At 45.9% G+C, this 20,070-nt stretch overlaps 1 protein-coding gene across 2 annotated transcripts in view; it reads left to right on the top strand.

Annotated features, from left to right (window-relative positions):
* Positions 1 to 20,070, top strand: part of FBXL4 (F-box and leucine rich repeat protein 4) — a 70,603-nt gene that overhangs the window by 2,068 nt on the left and 48,465 nt on the right. Inside the window, exons 2-3 of one of the 2 annotated variants that reach the window (XM_069726331.1) lie at positions 14,409 to 14,491; positions 18,004 to 18,599. In XM_069726331.1, coding sequence (XP_069582432.1) covers positions 18,088 to 18,599 — 512 coding nt within the window. In that variant the 5' untranslated portion in view covers positions 14,409 to 14,491; positions 18,004 to 18,087. The remainder of the gene's footprint in view (positions 1 to 14,408; positions 14,492 to 18,003; positions 18,600 to 20,070) is intronic. The other variant, XM_069726332.1, reaches the window with a different exon arrangement.

Genomic DNA, 20,070 nt, shown 5'->3' on the forward strand with positions numbered 1-20,070 from the left:
AAGGGGCCGAGGAGTCACAGACCGGAGGCAGGCGAAGGGGCCGAGGAGTCACAGACCGGAGGCAGGCGCAGGGGTTGGGAATCAGAGGCAGGAGGGGGGCCAAGTAATCACAGACCGGGAGGAGAAGACCCAGTGCGCAGTTTGGCCCCTGTGCATCAAAATCTTATTACCAGAAGAATTCAAATACTGATTAAGGAAGAACAAGCTGTATAAAAATTATTAGCACTGAATCTGTTCCTGGTCCAGTGCCTGAGTGCCTTCCCAGACCAAGCACTGCCTAAAGTCAGCTGATGAACATACATACAGTTAGGGCCAGAAATATTTGGACAGTGACACAATTTTCGCGAGTTGGGCTCTGCATGCCACCACATTGGATTTGAAATGAAACCTCTACAACAGAATTCAAGTGCAGATTGTAACGTTTAATTTGAAGGGTAGAACAAAAATATCTGATAGAAAATGTAGGAATTGTACACATTTCTTTACAAACACTCCACATTTTAGGAGGTCAAAAGTAATTGGACAAATAAACATAACCCAAACAAAATATTTTTATTTTCAATATTTTGGTGCAAATCCTTTGGAGGCAATCACTTCCTTAAGTCTGGAACCCATGGACATCACCAAACGCTGGGTTTCCTCCTTCTTAGGCCATGTTCACACAGTGCGTTTTTTACCGCGGAACCGCGGCGGTTTTGCCGCTACGGTTCCGCAGCTGTTTTCCATGCAGGGTACAGTACACTGTACCCTATGGAAAACAGGACACACTGTGCACATGGTCCGGAAATTGTAAAAAGCCGCGCTGAATAGCTCCCGGAAAAAAGAAGGAGCATGTCAATTCTTCTTCCTGAACCGCAGCGGTTCTGCACCCATAGACCTCCATTGTGAGGTCAAAATCGCAGTAAAACCCGCAGATCAAAAATATATCTGCGGGTTTTACTGCGATTTGATGTGCAGAACCGCTGCAGCAGGAAGTGCGGGGGAGCGGGCGGAAGTGCGTGGGCGGAGTGTGGCTGCCCCCCCGTGCTCCGATCCCGCCCCCCCGTGCTCCGATCCCGCCCCCCCGTGCTCCGATCCCGCCCCCCCGTGCTCCGATGCCCCCCCCCCGTGCTCCGATGCCCCCCCCCAGTGCTCCGATGCCCCCCCCGTGCCCTAATCTCCCCCCCTTATACTTACCCGGCGTCCCGGTGTCCGTCCGGCCGTCTTCTCCCTGGGCGCCGCCATCTTGCAAAATGGCGGGCGCATGCGCAGTGCGCCCGCCGAATCTGCCGGCCGGCAGATTCGCTCCAAAGTGCATTTTGATCACTGAGATATAACCTATCTCAGTGATCAAAATAAAAAAATAGTAAATGACACCCCCCCCACTTTGTCACCCCCATTGGTAGGGACAATAAAAAAATTAAGAATTTTTTTTTTTTTTTTTTTTCACTAAGGTTAGAATAGGGTTAGGGTTAGGGGTAGGGTTAGGGTTAGGGGTAGGGTTAGGGGTAGGGTTAGGGTATTTTCAGCCATTTTAGCCCTAAAAAGCTTCCTAGGAAACACACAGTAAAAAAAGGATAAAAAAAAACGCATCAAAAAACGCATCAAAAACGGACAAAAAAAGGACCTGCGTTTTCTGCCAAGAGCTGCAGTTTTTTAAAAAACTGTCCTGAAAAAAAAAAGGATGGAAATCCTGAACGTGTGAACATACCCTTAATGCTTTGCCAGGCCTTTACAGCCGCAGCCTTCAGGTCTTGCTTGTTTGTGGGTCTTTCCGTCTTAAGTCTGGATTTGAGCAAGTGAAATGCATGCTCAATTGGGTTTAGATCTGGAGATTGACTTGGCCATTGCAGAATGTTCCACTTTTTGGCACTCATGAACTCCTGGGTAGCTTTGGCTGTATGCTTGGGGTCATTGTCCATCTGTACTATGAAGCGCCGTCCAATCAACTTTGCAGCATTTGGCTGAATCTGGGCTGAAAGTATATCCCGGTACACTTCAGAATTCATCCGGCTACTCTTGTCTGCTCTTATGTCATCAATAAACACAAGTGACCCAGTGCCATTGAAAGCCATGCATGCCCATGCCATCACGTTGCCTCCACCATGTTTTACAGAGGATGTGGTGTGCCTTGGATCATGTGCCGTTCCCTTTCTTCTCCAAACTTTTTTCTTCCCATCATTCTGGTACAGGTTGATCTTTGTCTCATCTGTCCATAGAATACTTTTCCAGAACTGAGCTGGCTTCTTGAGGTGTTTTTCTGCAAATTTAACTCTGGCCTGTCTATTTTTGGTATTGATGAATGGTTTGCATCTAGATGTGAACCCTTTGTATTTACTGTCATGGAGTCTTCTCTTTACTGTTGACTTAGAGACAGATACACCTACTTCACTGAGAGTGTTCTGGACTTCAGTTGATGTTGTGAACGGGTTCTTCTTCACCAAATTAAGTATGCGGCGATCATCCACCACTGTTGTCATCCGTGGACGCCCAGGCCTTTTTGAGTTCCCAAGCTCACCAGTCAATTCCTTTTTTCTCAGAATGTACCCAACTGTTGATTTTGCTACTCCAAGCATGTCTGCTATCTCTCTGATGGATTTTTTCTTTTTTTTCATCCTCAGGATGTTCTGCTTCACCTCAATTGAGAGTTCCTTTGACCGCATGTTGTCTGCTCACAGCAACAGATTCCAAATGCAAAACCACACACCGGGAATCCACCCCTGACCTTTTAACTACTTCATTGATTACAGGTTAACGAGGGAGACGCCTTCAGAGTTAATTGCAGCCCTTAGAGTCCATTGTCCAATTACTTTTGGTCCCTTGAAAAAGAGGACGCTATGCATTACAGAGCTATGATTCCTAAACCCTTTCTCCGATTTGGATGTGGAAACTATCATATTGCAGCTGGGAGTGTGCACTTTCAGCCCATATTATATATATAATTGTATTTCTGAACATGTTTTTGTAAACAGCTAAAATAACAAAACTTGTGTCACTGTCCAAATATTTCTGGCCCTAACTGTACAATATGAGGGCACATGTGCCAAAACCTTGCGCATCTCAAAGGTGCACACAGATTCAATGTTAGTATGCTTTTTATAGGTGTTCAGTCCCCTATATCATGGTGTAGCTTGTTTAAAATGTATTTTGGAAGTAACAGATTCCTTTTGGTTATGTTACTTAGTGTGTAGATTTCTATTATGGAAATGGCAGAGCCATATGCCTCTTTGTGATTCAGGAGTTACGGACGAGTGGTGTACACCTCATCATAAATCCTACTCGAGGCTTTGCTGTAACAACACCGCTTGTCATGAATTTGAGAAGCGTCCCTATGCCCCCGTCTTGCCCAACTGCACCCATGGCATGAGAACTCCAAGACACATAACTTCCAGTTGTGCCAATACTATGCAACTTTTCAGAGCTTTTTACGCCAGAATGCCGCCATAAAAGCCTTCATGTATTGGGCCTATAGTGTTCGGCATGGAGAGAGTGCATAGGTAGCAGTCGCACCCAATCCCTTGACCCTGAGTGGAGCCAAACACTGTAACATAAGGAAGATAGCAGTATTGTAAATAGCACGCAGTGGATGCACAGCTATTACAGGTGGGGCCTAGTAGCTTGAACTACTTTAGTTGAAAACAGATCTAATCCCCCTCACAGCTGAGCATTTGTTATATAATACAGCCTCCTCTTAGGCTGTGTGCACACGTTCAGGATTTTTCGTGTTTTTTTCGCTATGAAAACACGATAAAACCACAAAAAAAACCATACATCAAGCATCCTATTATTAGAATGCAATCCGCAATTTTTGTGCACATGTGTTTTTTTCCGCGGCGGAATCGCATTCCGGAAAAAAACGCAGCATGTTCATTCCTTGTGCGGAATCGCGGGGATTCCGCACACATAGGAATGCATTGATTACGTTTACTTTCCGCATGTGGCTATGCCCACCATGCGGGAAGTAAGCGGATCATGTGCGGTTAGTACCCAGGGTGGAGGAGAAGAGACTCTCCCGTTCCCAGTGATGCTTTGCGGCAATGACCTGTGATGACGTGGGGCTCGCGAGACCGCTACGTCATCTGAGGTCATTGCCGCTAGGCATTATTGGGAACGCGAGCATCGTGAGGAGCGGGAAGGCTGTGACATCGGAAGGTGAGAATAACAATTTTTTTTATTATTTTTAACATTAGATCTTTTTACTATTGATGCTGCATAGGCAGCATCAATAGTAAAAAGTTGGTCACACAGGGTTAATAGCAGCGTTAACCAAGTGTGTTACACCACGGTCAACGCTGCCATTAACCCTGTGTGAGCGCTGACTGGAGGGGAGTATGTGGGTGCCAGGCACTGACTGTGGGGAGGAAGGAGCGGACATTTTTGTCCAGACTGTGCCCGTCGCTGATTGGTCGCGGCAAAACAGCCACGACCAATCAGCGACTTGGATTTCCATGACAGACAGAGGCTGCGACCAATGAATATCCGTGACAGAAAGACAGAAGGAAGTGACCCATAGACAATTATATAGTAGATTTTGTGACATATCTCTCTGATTTAAGGGCATAAAAATTAAGTTTGAAAATTGCAAAATTTTAAAAATTTTCGCCATGTTTCCATTTTTTTCATAAATGAACGCTAGTAATATCGATGAAATTTTAACACTAACATAAAGTACAAAATGTCATGAAAAAACAGTCTCAGAATCAGCGGGATCCGTTAAAGCGTTCAAGAGTTATAACCTCATAAATTGACAGTGGTCAGAATTGTAAAAATTGGCTCGGTCATTAAGTACCAAATTGGCTGTCACTAAGGGGTTAAAACTAGGACTGTCTCATGTGCAAAACAAAGGTATACTGCGTTTTGTCCCATGGACTGTGTGGCAAAATTGATTGTGAGCCTCTCTGTGGAGATCTCAAGTGCGCAGTTCATGTTAGACAACCAGGAATTTACAGAACTGGAGGCTTTTGGCCAAGAAGATTGGGCAGTTTTACCATCTGAGAAAATAAAGAACCTCATCCACAACTACCACAAAAGACTTCAAGCTGTCATTGATGTTAGAGGGGGCAGTACACAGTGTTAAGAAATGGGGTATGTGAACTTTTGATCAGGGTCATTTGGATGTTTTGGGTTGTCATTATGACTTAAAAAGAGAAAACACAGTAGTTTGACAATAAATGGCTTCACCCAACCACTAACCATGAGTGGAGAAAAGTTTTGCTGTTATCATTCATAGTCTCTGAAAAAAGGCCAAGAAGGCAAAAATTCTGCCAGGGTATGTAAACTTTTGAGCACAACTGTACAGATGGCTGTATTCAACCTTTGGCTGGAACCACACATGAAGTGTTTTCTTGAGCCTGGGGACGATTACAAAACCATGGGAAACATGAAGGGGCAATTTTATATTTTTTTCATGCTGCTTCCACTTATTGCTTTGCCACATAAAAAAAACCTGCACTTGTATCAGAGCCACCTTTAACCCTCCATCAGGCACACCTTTGACACTCCCGAGTTCAGGTGCAGTGCGCCTGACAGGCACAGGTGAGAAAACCACCTATAATATCTAATTATCTCAATTTCTGGGCTCTAAAATTAATTGGTGACCTTCACAGGGGTGTATTAAAAGAGAGTACACAACATCAGATGCAAAAGATACCATTTAATAACCATAAATGTAATATAAACAAAAAGTTCCACATTTCACTACTACTACCAAGCAGACTACAGTTTTCAGGACATAACTATTACTAAACATTAAAATTTGGAAAAAAATAATTGTAAGACACTTGGATGCTACTGGAATCGTATTCACTCAGATTCAGAAGTTAAAAGTTCAGCAGAAGGAACACAATGGCAGAGAGAATAAGGTTGTCAAATATTGTATCAGTGATTATTATTATTATTACGTGTATGGGTGCAATGTGCCTGAGAGGCCAATTCTAAAAAAAAATCCTACTTGTTTCTATGAAATACCCACAAACTTTGTATTGTTCATTCAAGAAATGATCAAAATAAACAATTGTATTGAAAGCAATGAGCCTGAGAGGCCACGGAGATCCCACCTGCTCTCTGCTAGGACTGCGGTAAAACTGAGTATGGGGGCTTATAACAGCACCTAAAAATAAGAAGGTACTGGGAGGGGTAACTCACCCCTCCCAGTACCTTCTTATTTTTAGGTGCTGTTATAAGCCACCCCCCTGCCACCTTGATCAGGAGGGGGAAACAAACATGTAATTCCCATCGTTAAAGGGGTTGGTTATCTAGGACTTTTTTTTTCCCGATGGGGATAAAAACTTACTGGCAGGTAGTTGCCAACTGTCTGCCTGGCAATGATCTCTTCCAACTCAGGCAGTGATTCTCCTGCTTCCTGTGACCTCAAGTGGACAGAGCAGCTCTTTTTCTTTCACCTTAAGGTACCGTCACACAGTGCAATTTTGATCGCTACGACGGCACGATTCGTGACGTTCGAACGATATAGTTACGATCTCGCAGTGTCTGACACGCTCCTGCGATCAGGGACCCCGCTGAGAATCGTACGTCGTAGCAGATCGTTTGAAACTTTCTTTCGTCGTCTAGTGTCCCGCTGTGGCGGCATGATCGCATGGTGTAACAAAGGTGTGCACGATATCGTATACGATGTAATGGGTGGAGGATCTGGCTACGTAGGAGCGCCAAATTCTCCACCTCCTGTGTGCTGATTGGGCGGTACAATACTGTGCGCTCATTCGACAGACAAAGGACTATTGTTCCTGGCTGATAAAACTGGAGCTGTCGAGCGCTGTATTCTTTTCTCTCTGGAGCACGTGCTGGAAACAGAACTCCTAAATTCACTGGATTCCCTGGACTTTTATAACTACAGACTCACACTTTTGGTCACTTACGAATGGTCGCTTCTGGTGAGAAGGCCGCCGACCCGGGGGAGGAAGATGAGTGGCGGAAGGGAGGTGTTGAGGATGGTGAAGGGGTGCGAGGGAGCCAGGTCTGAAGTGATGTTGGAGGCGTGGTAGGGCGCCTGCTCCTTACTGCGCCTGTAATGTATACAATATTTCCGCTACACTGTTATGTCACCTATGCAGTAATAAAATAGCAATGAATGATGGTACACTTACGTGAGGTCCCAGGCTGTGGGCTGCCGCTGGTGGCGGACGAAGGAGAGCTGGTGGCAATGGCAGGTGCCTGTTGCCGGCGCCTTCTCTCTACACATAAATGAAAAAAACGCAATGGTTAGACATTCCTATACTGTATGTTCAAAACCAAGTGCAGAGCAAAGGGAAGCATTGCAACCAATCAGGTTCCTGCTTTAATTTTTCCAAAAATTTTAAGGGAATGAAAGCTGTGTTCTGATCGGGTTTTGCATCAGCATTTGGACAAGTTGTAACTGAGAAGCTTGTCTATTATATGTGTAGTACAGTGTGTGCTCCGTATTGTGTGCTCCGTACGGTGTGTACGTCGTACTGTGTGCGGCACGGTGTGTACGTCGTAGTGTGTGCGGCGCTGTGTGTGCTCCGTATTGTGTGCAGCACGGTGTGTATGCCGTAGTACTAGAAGCGCATCACGGCTGCGCGCGTCTACTGATTACCCCTCCTGGCAGTGCGCGCTGGATAATGTATACAATATTTCCGCTACACCGTTATGTCACCTATGCAGTAATAAAATTGCTTTGAATGATGGTACACTTACGTGAGGTCCTGGGCTGTGGGCTGCTGCTGTTGGCGGACGAAGGAGAGCTGGTGGCAATGGCAGGTGCGTGTTGCCGGCGCCTTCTCTCTACACATAAATGAAAGAAACGCAATGTTTAGACAACAAAGTACAGGGATTCCAGACCCCAAAAAAATAAAATAAAAACTTGCGCGCAGGGTTGCCAACCTCCTCCTAAAAGCGTGCATCGCCCAATTCCCCCATACTGGTACTTGCCTCGCCTTGTCTCCGCACGCAACTCTGCCAGAAGGTGTTGATTTTTGTGGCGGAGGTCAGCCCATTTCTTCCGCAGCTGCAGCGCACTGCGGCGGACGCCAAACCTCCTATCCAGCATGTGCCCAATGCGACGCAGCACCTCCTGCTTGTGTAGGTTCGGGTGGGCTGGGCGAGTCTCCTGGCACTCGTAATCCAGGGCATCCATCTTATGTACAAAAAAGCGGAGCTCGGTCTGCCCCAGAGGAGCATATCTTTGTCTTGTCGCCATTTTAGGTGGAAAGACGCTATACAGCACCGCCTAACAACGCCCAGAGGAGGTCCTTAACTCTGCCGTGCTCCCGCGCGATCCGCATCGCTATAGCGTTGCCGTTTATGGACAGCGTCACATTTGTGACGGCTGAGCGGTACGGAAGTAACGCACATAGTAAATGCCGTTCGAAGGATGTTTATATAACGCCGGAGCGGCACGTAATGTACGCTCGTGGTCTATGACGGCGTGATGACGTTACAGCGTTCCTGCGTGCCTGCACTAAGCTTGCTTTGGTTCCCTGACATCCTGAAAATGGCTGCTAGTCGACGTGATCCTCCTATGGGCATCCCAGAGCTTAAGTTCCTGATTGGCACAATGGATCGGGTGCAGTACGAAACCACAGGGCTGGTGCTGCACCGCAACCAGCACAAGGAGGAAGTCGTGCGTCTGGTGTCTGAGGGCCTCAGGAAGCAGTTTGGGATAATTCGAAGTAAGGCCCAGATTGTGAAAAAATGGGGTGATCTTAAGTCCAAAAGCCCAGGGCGCCTGCAGGAGCTTCGCCGCGAGATCCGCAGAGGTGAGTACGCAGGTACCCAAAAGTATGCACGCCGAAGGGTTAATTGGGTGATTAATGTGAATGGGGGGTACTTTTATAGGGCGTTTTTGTATTTGCCTATCCACGTGGGATCCGTACGGCATACGCTGAATGTTTTTTTATTAACATTCAATGAGCAAAAGACACAGCACCGCCGCCACGATAAATACCAGAATGCCTCAGCACGCAACTCTGCCAGAAGTTGTGGGTTTTTGTAATGTAGGTCAGGCCATTTTTTCCGCAGCTGCCACGCACTGCGGCCGGACGCCAAACCTCCACAACATCATGTGCCCAATGCGGAGTTGCACCTCCTGCTTGTGGAGGTTCCTGGGTGCAGGTCCAGTCTCCAGGCCCTCGTAGTCCAGGGCATCCATTTTGCTCAATAAATAGCGGAGCTCGGTCTGCCCCAGAGCAGCAGATCATTGTGTAGCCGCCATTTTAACTGAAAATACACTGTAGGGCACTGCATAACAACGCCCCGGTATGACATCTTTGAGTTGTTCTTTGTTTCTTCTGTGTATACTATATGGCAATGCAGCAATGCTTATCTATGTAGTAGGTAGAAAGATGTATAAAACATCTCTGGCAGCCATCTTGTGCATCTTGCAAGCTGATGCACAAAATGGAGGCACTTCGGGATGCGTTTTGCAAACTCTTTTGCTAAGGCTGCCATTTTGTGCGCACACTAGATGGAAAGGTAAACCTACTCTTTTGTGTCTGCCTTGGCTTGCCTGTCCCGGGCCAGCTCCACTAGTTAATTAATACAGCATGCAACATTACGGTTAAATATACCTTTTTTTTCCCGGCCACGAGGCATCCCACAGTGCCTCAGATCCAGAATTGCCCTCCGTGTCAAAGCCTTTTTTTTTTCCTTCACAGAAGCAAAGACACAGCGCCGCCGCCACCACGAGGCATCCCACACTGCCTCAGAACCCGAAGTGCCCTCCGTGTCAATGCCTCAACATCCTAGTAGGTTCCCACAATAATGTGATTTGGATTTGGTTGCAGGTCCCCTCTTCCCCCCCCCCCCCCGCAGTCACTGTTGCCATATATGCTGACAGAACTTTTTTTTTTCCTTCACAGAGGCAAAGACACAGCGCCGCCTCCACCATGAGGCATCCCACACTGCCTCAGAACCTGAAGTGCCCTCCGTGTCAATGCCTCAACATCCTAGTAGGTTCCCACAATAATGTGATTTGGATTTGGTTGCATGTCCCCTCTTCCACGCCCCCCCCCCCCCCCCCTGCAGTCACTGTTGCCATATATGCTGACAGAACTTTTTTTTTTCCTTCACAGAGGCAAAGACACAGGGCCGCCGCCACCATGAGGCATCCCACACTGCCTCAGAACCCGAAGTGCCCTCCGTGTCAATGCCTCAACATCCTAGTAGGTTCCCACAATAATGTGATTTGGATTTGGTTGCAGGTCCCCTCTCCCCCCCCCCCCGACCCCCGCAGTCACTGTTGCCATATATGCTGACAGAACTTTTTTTTTTCCTTCACAGAGGCAAAGACACAGCGCCGCCGCCACCACGAGGCATCACACACTGCCTCAGAACCCGAAGTGCCCTCCGTGTCAATGCCTCAACATCCTAGTAGGTTCCCACAATAATGTGATTTGGATTTGTTTGCAGGTACGGCCCCCTACTGTGTTATTTATGTTATGCTTTCTGACCAACAGTAGCCGGCAGTGTGACCATGGTGGATCTAAAAGCCAGTATTGAAAGGCTGTTCGAGACTCTGGCGCAGATTCAGGAGCAGCAGAATGTGGCAATGGGAGAGTTGCAAAAGATTAGGGACATGTGCCAACAGTTGGATGTGGGGCAAAAATAAAAACTATTCCCTGTTTGTAAATGTTATGTTGTTAATTAAAAAAATATATTTAAACTTTGATTCCATTTTCAATGTTTTGTTTTTAGAAATGTACAATTTTTTTGTTACGTGAATTTCTGCCCTCATACAGTGCTGTGGACCCATTTTGTCTCTGTGATCGAGACACACCAATCAAGCTGTCGAGATTGAAGTTCAAGAAAAAGGTTTTATTTAAAACACTATATTCACAAGACAATAAAAAAAAAATTAATGTAAAAAAAAATAATAAAATCACAATTCGTGATACGCCGAATCTTCAGTTCGATAATTTTGGTGCCTGATGTGCAAAGCCATGTGAGAAGGTATGGGCGTGTAGGAGTTAGGGGGTGGCGGGCCGAAGTGGGAAACGGGGACATTGTGGCGTATTGGTGTCTGTTACTGTGACCAACCATTAAAATATGATGACTCTGTCCGCTGCATTGGCCGGGAACAGACCAAACGAGTGTGCTCATCCAAATTGCCATCAGTACCCTTGTTAACAGCTTCCAAAATTAGACGCTCCGTTAGTGTTCTTTGCCTCTCGTCCATTTTGGCCAGTTTGTATACTATGTAGTGTCCAAAACCCTGCAACGCAGGGCTGACATTGTTCGTTAACGCCTGTTTGGCCAGGCTCAACAGTTCAAGGGAGACGTCTGAGGTGGCTTTACGTTTCCTTGAACCTTGCCTCCATTGAGTCCTGGCAGGTGCAGCCTCCACAATTTGACTCGTCGAGCAGTCCTGTGCACAGTCCTGTGCACTGTCCTGTGCACTGTCCTCCTTGGGGGAATAAAAAATGAAGTTATTAACACGAAGAAAAAAAAAAGTTTAACCACCCTAACCGCATCCAAACTATATATTCGTATTCATGCAAAAAGGTCGTAATATATGTTTATATTAGTAATATTATTTAACATTCCCATTTATTTCTTACTTTGCACTACACTGTTCCGACTGCTAGGGGAACCTGATTAACATTTTATGGTCGAAATAGTCTCACCAAGAATACTTATCTGTAGCTGGAAGCGATACTATTTTCTATATTGTTTAGATGGTATGGTTTATGAAGGTCGCCATTTAATACTTATGAAGGTCGCCATATAATACTTTACTGCGACAGGGTTACTTATGTGTACAGGAAAGTGTTATAACTTCTAATTGATGGGATAATCAGAAGGATAAAACTGAAAATGCAGATAAATTATATCTAATTATAGGACACATTGGTGAACCTGTAGTGCAAAGAGGTATTTACTTGTTGCCCTTGAGAGTCCTGCTCGACGAGGTTCTCTGATAGTCTGTTCCACAGGTGCCAACGAGCGAAAACACGTCGATGTCCGTGGCACCTCTTGGTCCCTAAGAAAATTCATATGTTCAAAGTACCAGAGCTTAGGCACGTACACCTCTTCCGTGGAAGCTCCGGACTTTGTAGTGTGCAGGACCTTATTAAGCTCCTTCCTCCACACCGTGCGTAGCGCCTGAATTTTCTTCTTAATAACCGCTTCGTTGGCTTGCTCTTCTGGTGCATGGAGATGGTAAAATTCAATTAGCTTTGAATATCCCTCCTTCCTCTTTTCCCTGTTGCAATACTCTGGAGATTTAATCTTCCAGAGGCAGGGAAAAGACTGGTAGATCTCTATGAAATCCCGGAAAAATTCTACGCGATTTGACATCTGAAAAATAATTTTAAAAAAAGTTAGGCGTTTGACAAAGAGTACTTTAAACACTACTTTTACCAGTGTACCATCCGCTTTGCTTCAGCGGCAGTACGAAGCGCTCATGCTGACCACACATTGTTCCATCTGCCATGCCCTAGCCCACCATAACCCAAAACAGCGTACCATCCGCTTCACTGCAGCAGCCGCACAAAGCGCTCAAGCTGACCACACATTGTGCCATCTGCCACGCCCTAGGCCACCATAACCCAAAACAGCGTACCACACGCTTCACTACAGCAGCCGCACAAAGCGCTCATGCCGACCATACATTGTTCCATCTGCCACGCCCTAGGCCATCATAACCCAAAACAGCGTACCACCACATACATACAAGCAGCAGTGCAAATCCCATCCACCACGCCCCAGCCCATCAGAACCCAAAACGGCGTACCACCCGCTTCACTACAGCAGCCGCACAAAGCGCTCATGCCGACCATACATTGTTCCATCTGCCACGCCCTAGGCCATCATAACCCAAAACAGCGTACCACCACATACATACAAGCAGCGGTGCAAATCCCATCCACCACGCCCCAGCCCATCAGAACCCAAAACAGCGTACCATCCGCTTCGCTACAGCAGCCGCACAAAGCGCTCATGCCAACCATACATTGTTCCATCTGCCACCCCTGCCCACCATAAGCCACAACAGCGTACCACCCGTTTCAAAACGGCGGCGGCACAAAGCGCTCATGCTGACCACACATTGTTCCATCTGCCACGCTCTAGCCCACCAGTCACAACAGCGTACCATCCGCTTCGCGTCAGCGGCGGAACGAAGCGCTCATGCCGACCATACAGCGTTCCATCCACCACGCCCAAGCGGTTTTACATACCTCAAAGCTGCGGTGCAAAGCGTGGAATAGTCTGGGAAATACAAAATCCGACGTCCAGGTCCACCAAGTGTCCAAGTACAAAGTGAAGAAAGGAAATTTTGAAAGCTGTGAGGTGGCATCTGGAATAATAGCGCTCAGGTGACAAATTTTCCAACCAATTGTGTGCACAGAACCTATGGCCTATCAGCACATTAGCTAGCAGCACAACACGCCCCTAGTGAACAACGTCACGCACAGATTATGCAAAATGTGCTCTGAATTGTCTTGTGTGACATGACCGTACGACTGTCCCATACGATTTCTACATCGCAAATACGTCATGAAATTATCGCTCCAGCGCCGTGCATTGCGAAGTGTGACCGCAGTCTACGATGCTGGAGCGATAATTGAGCGACGATGTAACGTCACGAATCGTGCCGTCGTAGCGATCAAAATGGCACTGTGTGACGGTACCCTTACTCTGTTGATGGGGCATCGTTGCTGACAATATGCTGATTGATGGCCGGCTTCCTGCTGCCTAACTGCGAGAAGCCTGTTGTCAGTCAGCATGATGTCAACAAAATAGAATGGAAGCAAAAGAGCTGCTCTGTGAACGTGGCATCACAGGAAGCAGGAGAATCACTACCTGAGCCGGAAGAGATTGTCACTGGGCAGATCAGGCAGGTAGTTAGCAACTACATGCCGGTAAGTTGGGAAAAATAAGCACAAAATTCCTGAATAACCCCTTTAAACATTTTCACATATCATGGACAGGTAATAACTTATGGATTGATGCAAACTCTAGCTCTAAAATGCCCCGTGTGAACAGAGTTGCGGCAGAACATGATGCATTCTCTACGGGACTGCCATTCACTATGGTTCTGGCTGTCTCCAGTCCCTTAGAGAATGAATGCAGCAGTGGTGCACATCTTTTTATGCTTTATCTTTCCTTCAGCATAGCCATATGAGGGATTGTGTTTTTTTTTGCGGGAAGAGCTGTAGTTTGGAATGGCAAAATGTAATTTATTTTACCAAAATGTCCTGAACAATGTGAAAGAAATTCTAGTGGGCTGAAATTGGAAAAAGTAGCAATTTTGCCATTATCTTTTGGGTTTTGCTTTTATGATGTTATGGGAAATATAACCAGGAGCTGAGCCTGCTCCATACTTCACACAGTATTCGAGTCTAACCACTGCGACTGGAGCTAACTCAGATTGCAGCACTTTAACCCCTTAGGTCAAAATCATTTTTGCAATTGAGTTTTATTTAAAAAATTGCATCATTTGACTTTTACAGGTCTCCCTGCACAGTTTAACTTTGATATGGTCATAAATCAGTGGAGAGGAACTCTGAACAAGGCAGATAACAGGCTCGTGCAGGTGACTTTTTTCGGTCCTAGTCTTATCCGATAAAACATCATATAGCACTTAGACCAGTGTTATTCTATGGAGCCATGCACGTGTGTTTTTTTTTTTTTTTTTTTACAGAGACCGAATATGTCCGAGGAAAAAAATTGCAGCAAGCATGTTTTGCATCCAGTATTCAGATGGCACTTGGCCATGCAAGTCATTGATTCCGAAATTCACTGACTGATAGAATGGAGAAGATGGAGACATTTTAATTTACTATTTTCTCCTCATACCCGAAAATCAGATAACACTATGATCACACTGTGATCAGAGTGGGATTAGCATAATTAAACCGATTTTCTTGGAAAAGATAAAATACAGTCATGTTACTCTAGCCAAAAAGTGACACTTTCCTACTAGACTGTGAAAACGAGCTTTACTGATTTGATTCTCAGTTAACTGATTCAGAAGCCGGTAATGCTGCAGCACAAAGGCTTCACATGCTAATAGTGCAAAATTTGCAATGGTATCTAAGGGGTAAGGTTTTTCCTTGTGGTGAGTGACATGCCTGGCCTGGCATGCGAGTGTGAGGAGGCTTATTAACCCTGCAATGCTTTTCTGGGAAACTAAATATCCAAATTATGTCTTTAGATAGGAAGAGGACTTGACCTCTAGTGCCACCGATTTGAAGTAGCAATTGTAAGGGTATGTGCACACGTTCTGGATTTTTCACGTTTTTTGGGGGCGGTTTTCCGCTGCAAAAACGCTTAAAAACATACATTAAGCATCCCATAATTTTTGTTCACATGTTGCGTTTTTTTCCGCGATAAAAGTGCATCGTAGAATGAGAAGAAGGAATCAATATCACCATTACACACTGAATGGGAAACCACTGGGTAAATCTGACAGGGAGAAGGACTTGGGGATCCTAGTTAATGATAAACTTACCTGGAGCAGCCAGTGCCAGGCAGCAGCTGCCAAGGCAAACAGGATCATGGGGTGCATTAAAAGAGGTCTGGATACACATGATGAGAGCATTATACTGCCTCTGTACAAATCCCTAGTTAGACCGCACATGGAGTACTGTGTCCAGTTTTGGGCACCGGTGCTCATGAAGGATATAATGGAACTAGAGAGAGTACAAAGGAGGGCAACAAAATTAATAAAGGGGATGGGAGAACTACAATACCCAGATAGATTAGCGAAATTAGGATTATTTAGTCTAGAAAAAAGACGACTGAGGGGCGATCTAATAACCATGTATAAGTATATAAGGGGACAATACAAATATCTCGCTGAGGATCTGTTTATACCAAGGAAGGTGACGGGCACAAGGGGGCATTCTTTACGTCTGGAGGAGAGAAGGTTTTTCCACCAACATAGAAGAGGATTCTTTACTGTTAGGGCAGTGAGAATCTGGAATTGCTTGCCTGAGGAGGTGGTGATGGCGAACTCAGTCGAGGGGTTCAAGAGAGGCCTGGATGTCTTCCTGGAGCAGAACAATATTGTATCATACAATTATTAGGTTCTGTAGAAGGACGTAGATCTGGGGATTTATTATGATGGAATATAGGCTGAACTGGATGGACAAATGTCTTTTTTCGGCCTTACTAACTATGTTACTATGTTACTATGTTCATTCATTTTGTGGATTTCCAAATTTCTATTTAATGCATTGGGAAGCTCCGGAAAAAAAACGCGAAAAATCCACGCAAAAAACGCATACGGATTTCCTGCGGAAAAAGTCCGGTTTTGATCAGGAAATTTCTGCGCATAATCCTGACGGTGCACATAGCCTTAAAGTCCTTAGGCTAGGTTCCCATTGCGTTAATGGACACGCTAACGGACAGCGTTGCACGGCAAAATTAACGCCGTGCAACGTGTCCGTTAGCGCGCCCATTCACGGCAATGGGAACGCGCAGCACTAGCGCGTGCCATGTTCGGCACGCGCTAGCGACGCGCCGGTGTTTCCTGGCGCGCCGCGGACGCTGCTTGCAGCGTCCGAGGCGCGCCCGCGGTCCGTTCCCCGCTCTCGCAGATCGGGGATCTGCGAGAGCGGGGACGTTACCGCGACCCCGGGACGCGGCCCCATTAAAATCATTGCGTTAGCGCAATCCGCTAGCGCTAAACGGATTGCACTAACGCAATGTGACCCTAGCCTAATTGACCCTTTAACGAGGCTTTCCATATGACTTAAGATAAAAGCCAAACCAGTATCCCAGTTTGCAGACATAGTGTTTCAGGGTGTTGCCCCTCGTCAGTGCAAAGTGTAAGATCTGATTTGGTTAGCTGAGAGGCTGGGATCTAAGGCTCTCACCTAGCCAAATCAGATCTGACGAGGGGCAACACCCCTTAACACTGTCTGCAAATTGAGGCTCTGGTTTGGCTTTTATCCCAAGTCATGTGGCAAGGCTCGTTAAAGGGAACCTGTCACCCCCAAAATCAAAGGTGAGCTAAGCCCACCGGCATCAGGGACTTATCTACAGAATTCTGTAATGCTGTAGATAAGCCCCCAATGTAACCTGAAAGATGAGAAAGAGAGGTTAGATTATACTCAATGCGGGCGGTCGGATCCGATGGGTGTCACTTTCCGGGGCCTCCCATCTTCATACGATGTCGTCCTCTTCTTGTTTTCACGCGGCGGCTCCGGCGCAGGCGTACTTTGTCCTGTTGAGGGCAGAGCAAAGTACTGCAGTGTGCAGGCTCCGGGAAAGGTCAGAGAGGCCCAGCGCCTGCGCACTGCAGTACTTTGCCCTCAACAGGGCAGAGAAGTACGCCTGCGCCGGAGCCGCAGCGTGAAGAGGACGTCATCGTAAGAAGATGGGAGGCGCTGGACCGGACCGCGACGCCGATCGGATCGCTCGCCCAGGTGAGTATAATCTAACCTCTTTTCTCATCTTTCAGGATACATCAGGGGCTTATCTGCAGCATTCCAGAATACTGTAGATAAGCCCCTGATGCCGGTGGGCTTAGCTCAACTTCGATTTTGGGGGGTGACAGGTTCCCTTTAAAGTGTCGATAGTAACATTTAGGATTGTTACTTCCAATAGGTTGCACTAGATTTCAAGTCCTCTTCCTCTCTGGAGAGGCAGTTTGCATATAAAGTTTGTGATGAAAGCCAACTGCAAAATGATGTTTTCCCCAAATACATGCATCTAAGTAAAAAAAATCTAAATTGTCAACCAAAGATGGGCAACTTTTTTTTTTTTTACGCAATGCTCACTCCTCAAACTCAGAGGTTAGTAAACTTTAAGGGGGGTGCAATTTTAACTTCCTAGAAAGTTGTGCAGACACCTTTAGTGGACTAACTGGTAGATCTAAGAGAAGTACTGAATGCTCTTTACCTAGCACTGCATTTGGGTAACACATTATAACGAGCACATAAACCTGTGGTACAGACCAGGTACATTATGTAGGGTCCATGCTATACGGAATCATTGCTGTTATGGCTACTACTTAGTGTACGCTTCATGCTTGAGATTCTTCTGGAAGCTTTGTTAGGTTGCAGTCTAAGCTGTTTTTTTTTCTATTGTTTTCTGCAGGGATGTGTTTACCAGGTCGACGACCAGTTACTACAAGAAACAAGTTAGACCACACCATTTACTGGTCACGTCTGTTTGAGCTACATGACATCTTGGTTTCCCATGTTAACAGCCCTGAGCATGTTTTACTACATTTGCCTCCGGCGCCGTGCCCGCTTAGCTAGTAGGGGGGAGATGATTAACAGCCGGAGAGCCATTGAGTCAAACAGCCGTGCTTTGCCAATGTCCACTGAAACTGTACAGTATGCCAAAGAAGTTTTGGATTTCAGTTCTCACTATGGAAGTGAAAACAGCATGTCTTATACAATGTGGAATTTAGCTGGTGCCCCTAACGTCTATCCGAGCTCTGGGGATTTCACCCAGACAGCTGTGTTTCGGACGTATGGAAACTGGTGGCATCTGAGTGAGAGCTCGGCTGTTCCTTTCAAGAGAACATCACCAAGTTTCTTTAGCCAGGATTACGTAGAACTTGCGTTTGAGGAACCAGTTTATCCTACAGCAGTTCATATCCTTGAAACCTACCATCCAGGATCCATTGTGAAGATTCTTGCTTGTTCTGCAAATCCTTACTCTCAGACCACTCCTACTGAAGTAAGGTAAGACCCCCTATGTCAGTGGGCACTTAGTGTCCGAGCGAGTTCCAAATCTCACAGAAGATGACAAGACTACTGTATAAGAAGTCTAATATCTGTAAGGTCTTAAGCTTGTCATTTACGTAGGATGTAAAGCTCAAAGGGATTGTCCACATGAAAAAATATTGAAATGTGTTATTAATGCAGTTTCTTAATTCATAATGTGCATGAAAACATAACAAATGTGAAAATTAAAAATGAAAATGTCCTGCAGGGGGATCAATTCACAAAATGGCTTTCATTTCTATTGTTTCAGTGTGACTAGTAACTGGGTCTGTTTTTAGTTTGGGCCGTTCAATTTGTGGCTAAAGTGAGTATGAGGGCACTAAATTGTGGAAGTCTGAAGGAGCCCATAGATGTTAACGGGATCGTCCACTATTTTGATATTGAAGTCCTACCAAAAAAAATGTGCTTAAGCACTAGCAGGCATGTAATTGCTAACAAAGGCAACTACCTGCCTGTTGTACCCGGTGCTGGTCATTGACCGCACTTGTCAGAGATTCAGCTGCTCCCTGTCAACAGAACAGTGGTTTCTTTTCCTGTTGACAGGACGGGACTACTGGCTTCAGGCTTACTGACATCCAGCGTCCCCCAATTAAGGCAGCGGAGAACTATCTGTCAATCAGAATGACACCAGTAGTCAAGCCCTGTCAACAGGAAAACAAACTGCCGCTCCATTGATGTGACGTCAGTGGAAGTTTGTGAACCACTCTGTGCCGTTGGAGAATGGTGCCGGGCAACTACCTGCCTGTCAGTGCTTACTTACATTTTTTCTATTAAGTCCCAGATATCCCCTATTGGTTTGGGACTGGTACCCAGCATGTCAGCTCCGGCGGTGGTTGGGTGTAAGCAATTCACTTGTAAGGACTGAGCTGCCAGGGAACTGCCACTAAGCAGTATACGGGGATGTCCAACCTGCAGCCAAAGCTCATCAGTGGGGGTACTTGTTTTGTCGGACCTTTACTGATATAATATTGATGTGCGTAGCCTAAGAATAGGTTAATATCAAAGTAGGGGACAATCCCTTTAATATTAGATGAATCGATATAAAAGATGTATGTAACAAAAGGTCTTTCTTTAGTACTAACGAACTTGTATTGAAGCTCCAGCTGCTCCTGAAAACTTCTTATGCACTTGTTAAAGTCACGTGACACAGGGGCTCAGTGGTTAGCACTATTTTTTGCAGCACTGGGGTCCTGGATTCAAATCCCACCAAGGACAACATCCACAAGGAGTTCGTATGTTCTCCCCGTGTTTGTGTGAGTTTCCTCCATACTCCACGACATACTGATAGGGAATGTAGATTGTGAGTCCCAATGGAGACAGTGATAATGATGTCTGTAAAGTGTTACAGAATAAGCGCAATATAAGCGAGGAAAATAAGCCATGTGGAATTAATGGCACTATAGAAATGAGAAAAATATAATGAAATCTA

The sequence above is a fragment of the Ranitomeya imitator genome, chromosome 5 (genome assembly GCF_032444005.1).
Source record: "Ranitomeya imitator isolate aRanImi1 chromosome 5, aRanImi1.pri, whole genome shotgun sequence".
Classification (NCBI taxonomy): domain Eukaryota; kingdom Metazoa; phylum Chordata; class Amphibia; order Anura; family Dendrobatidae; genus Ranitomeya; species Ranitomeya imitator.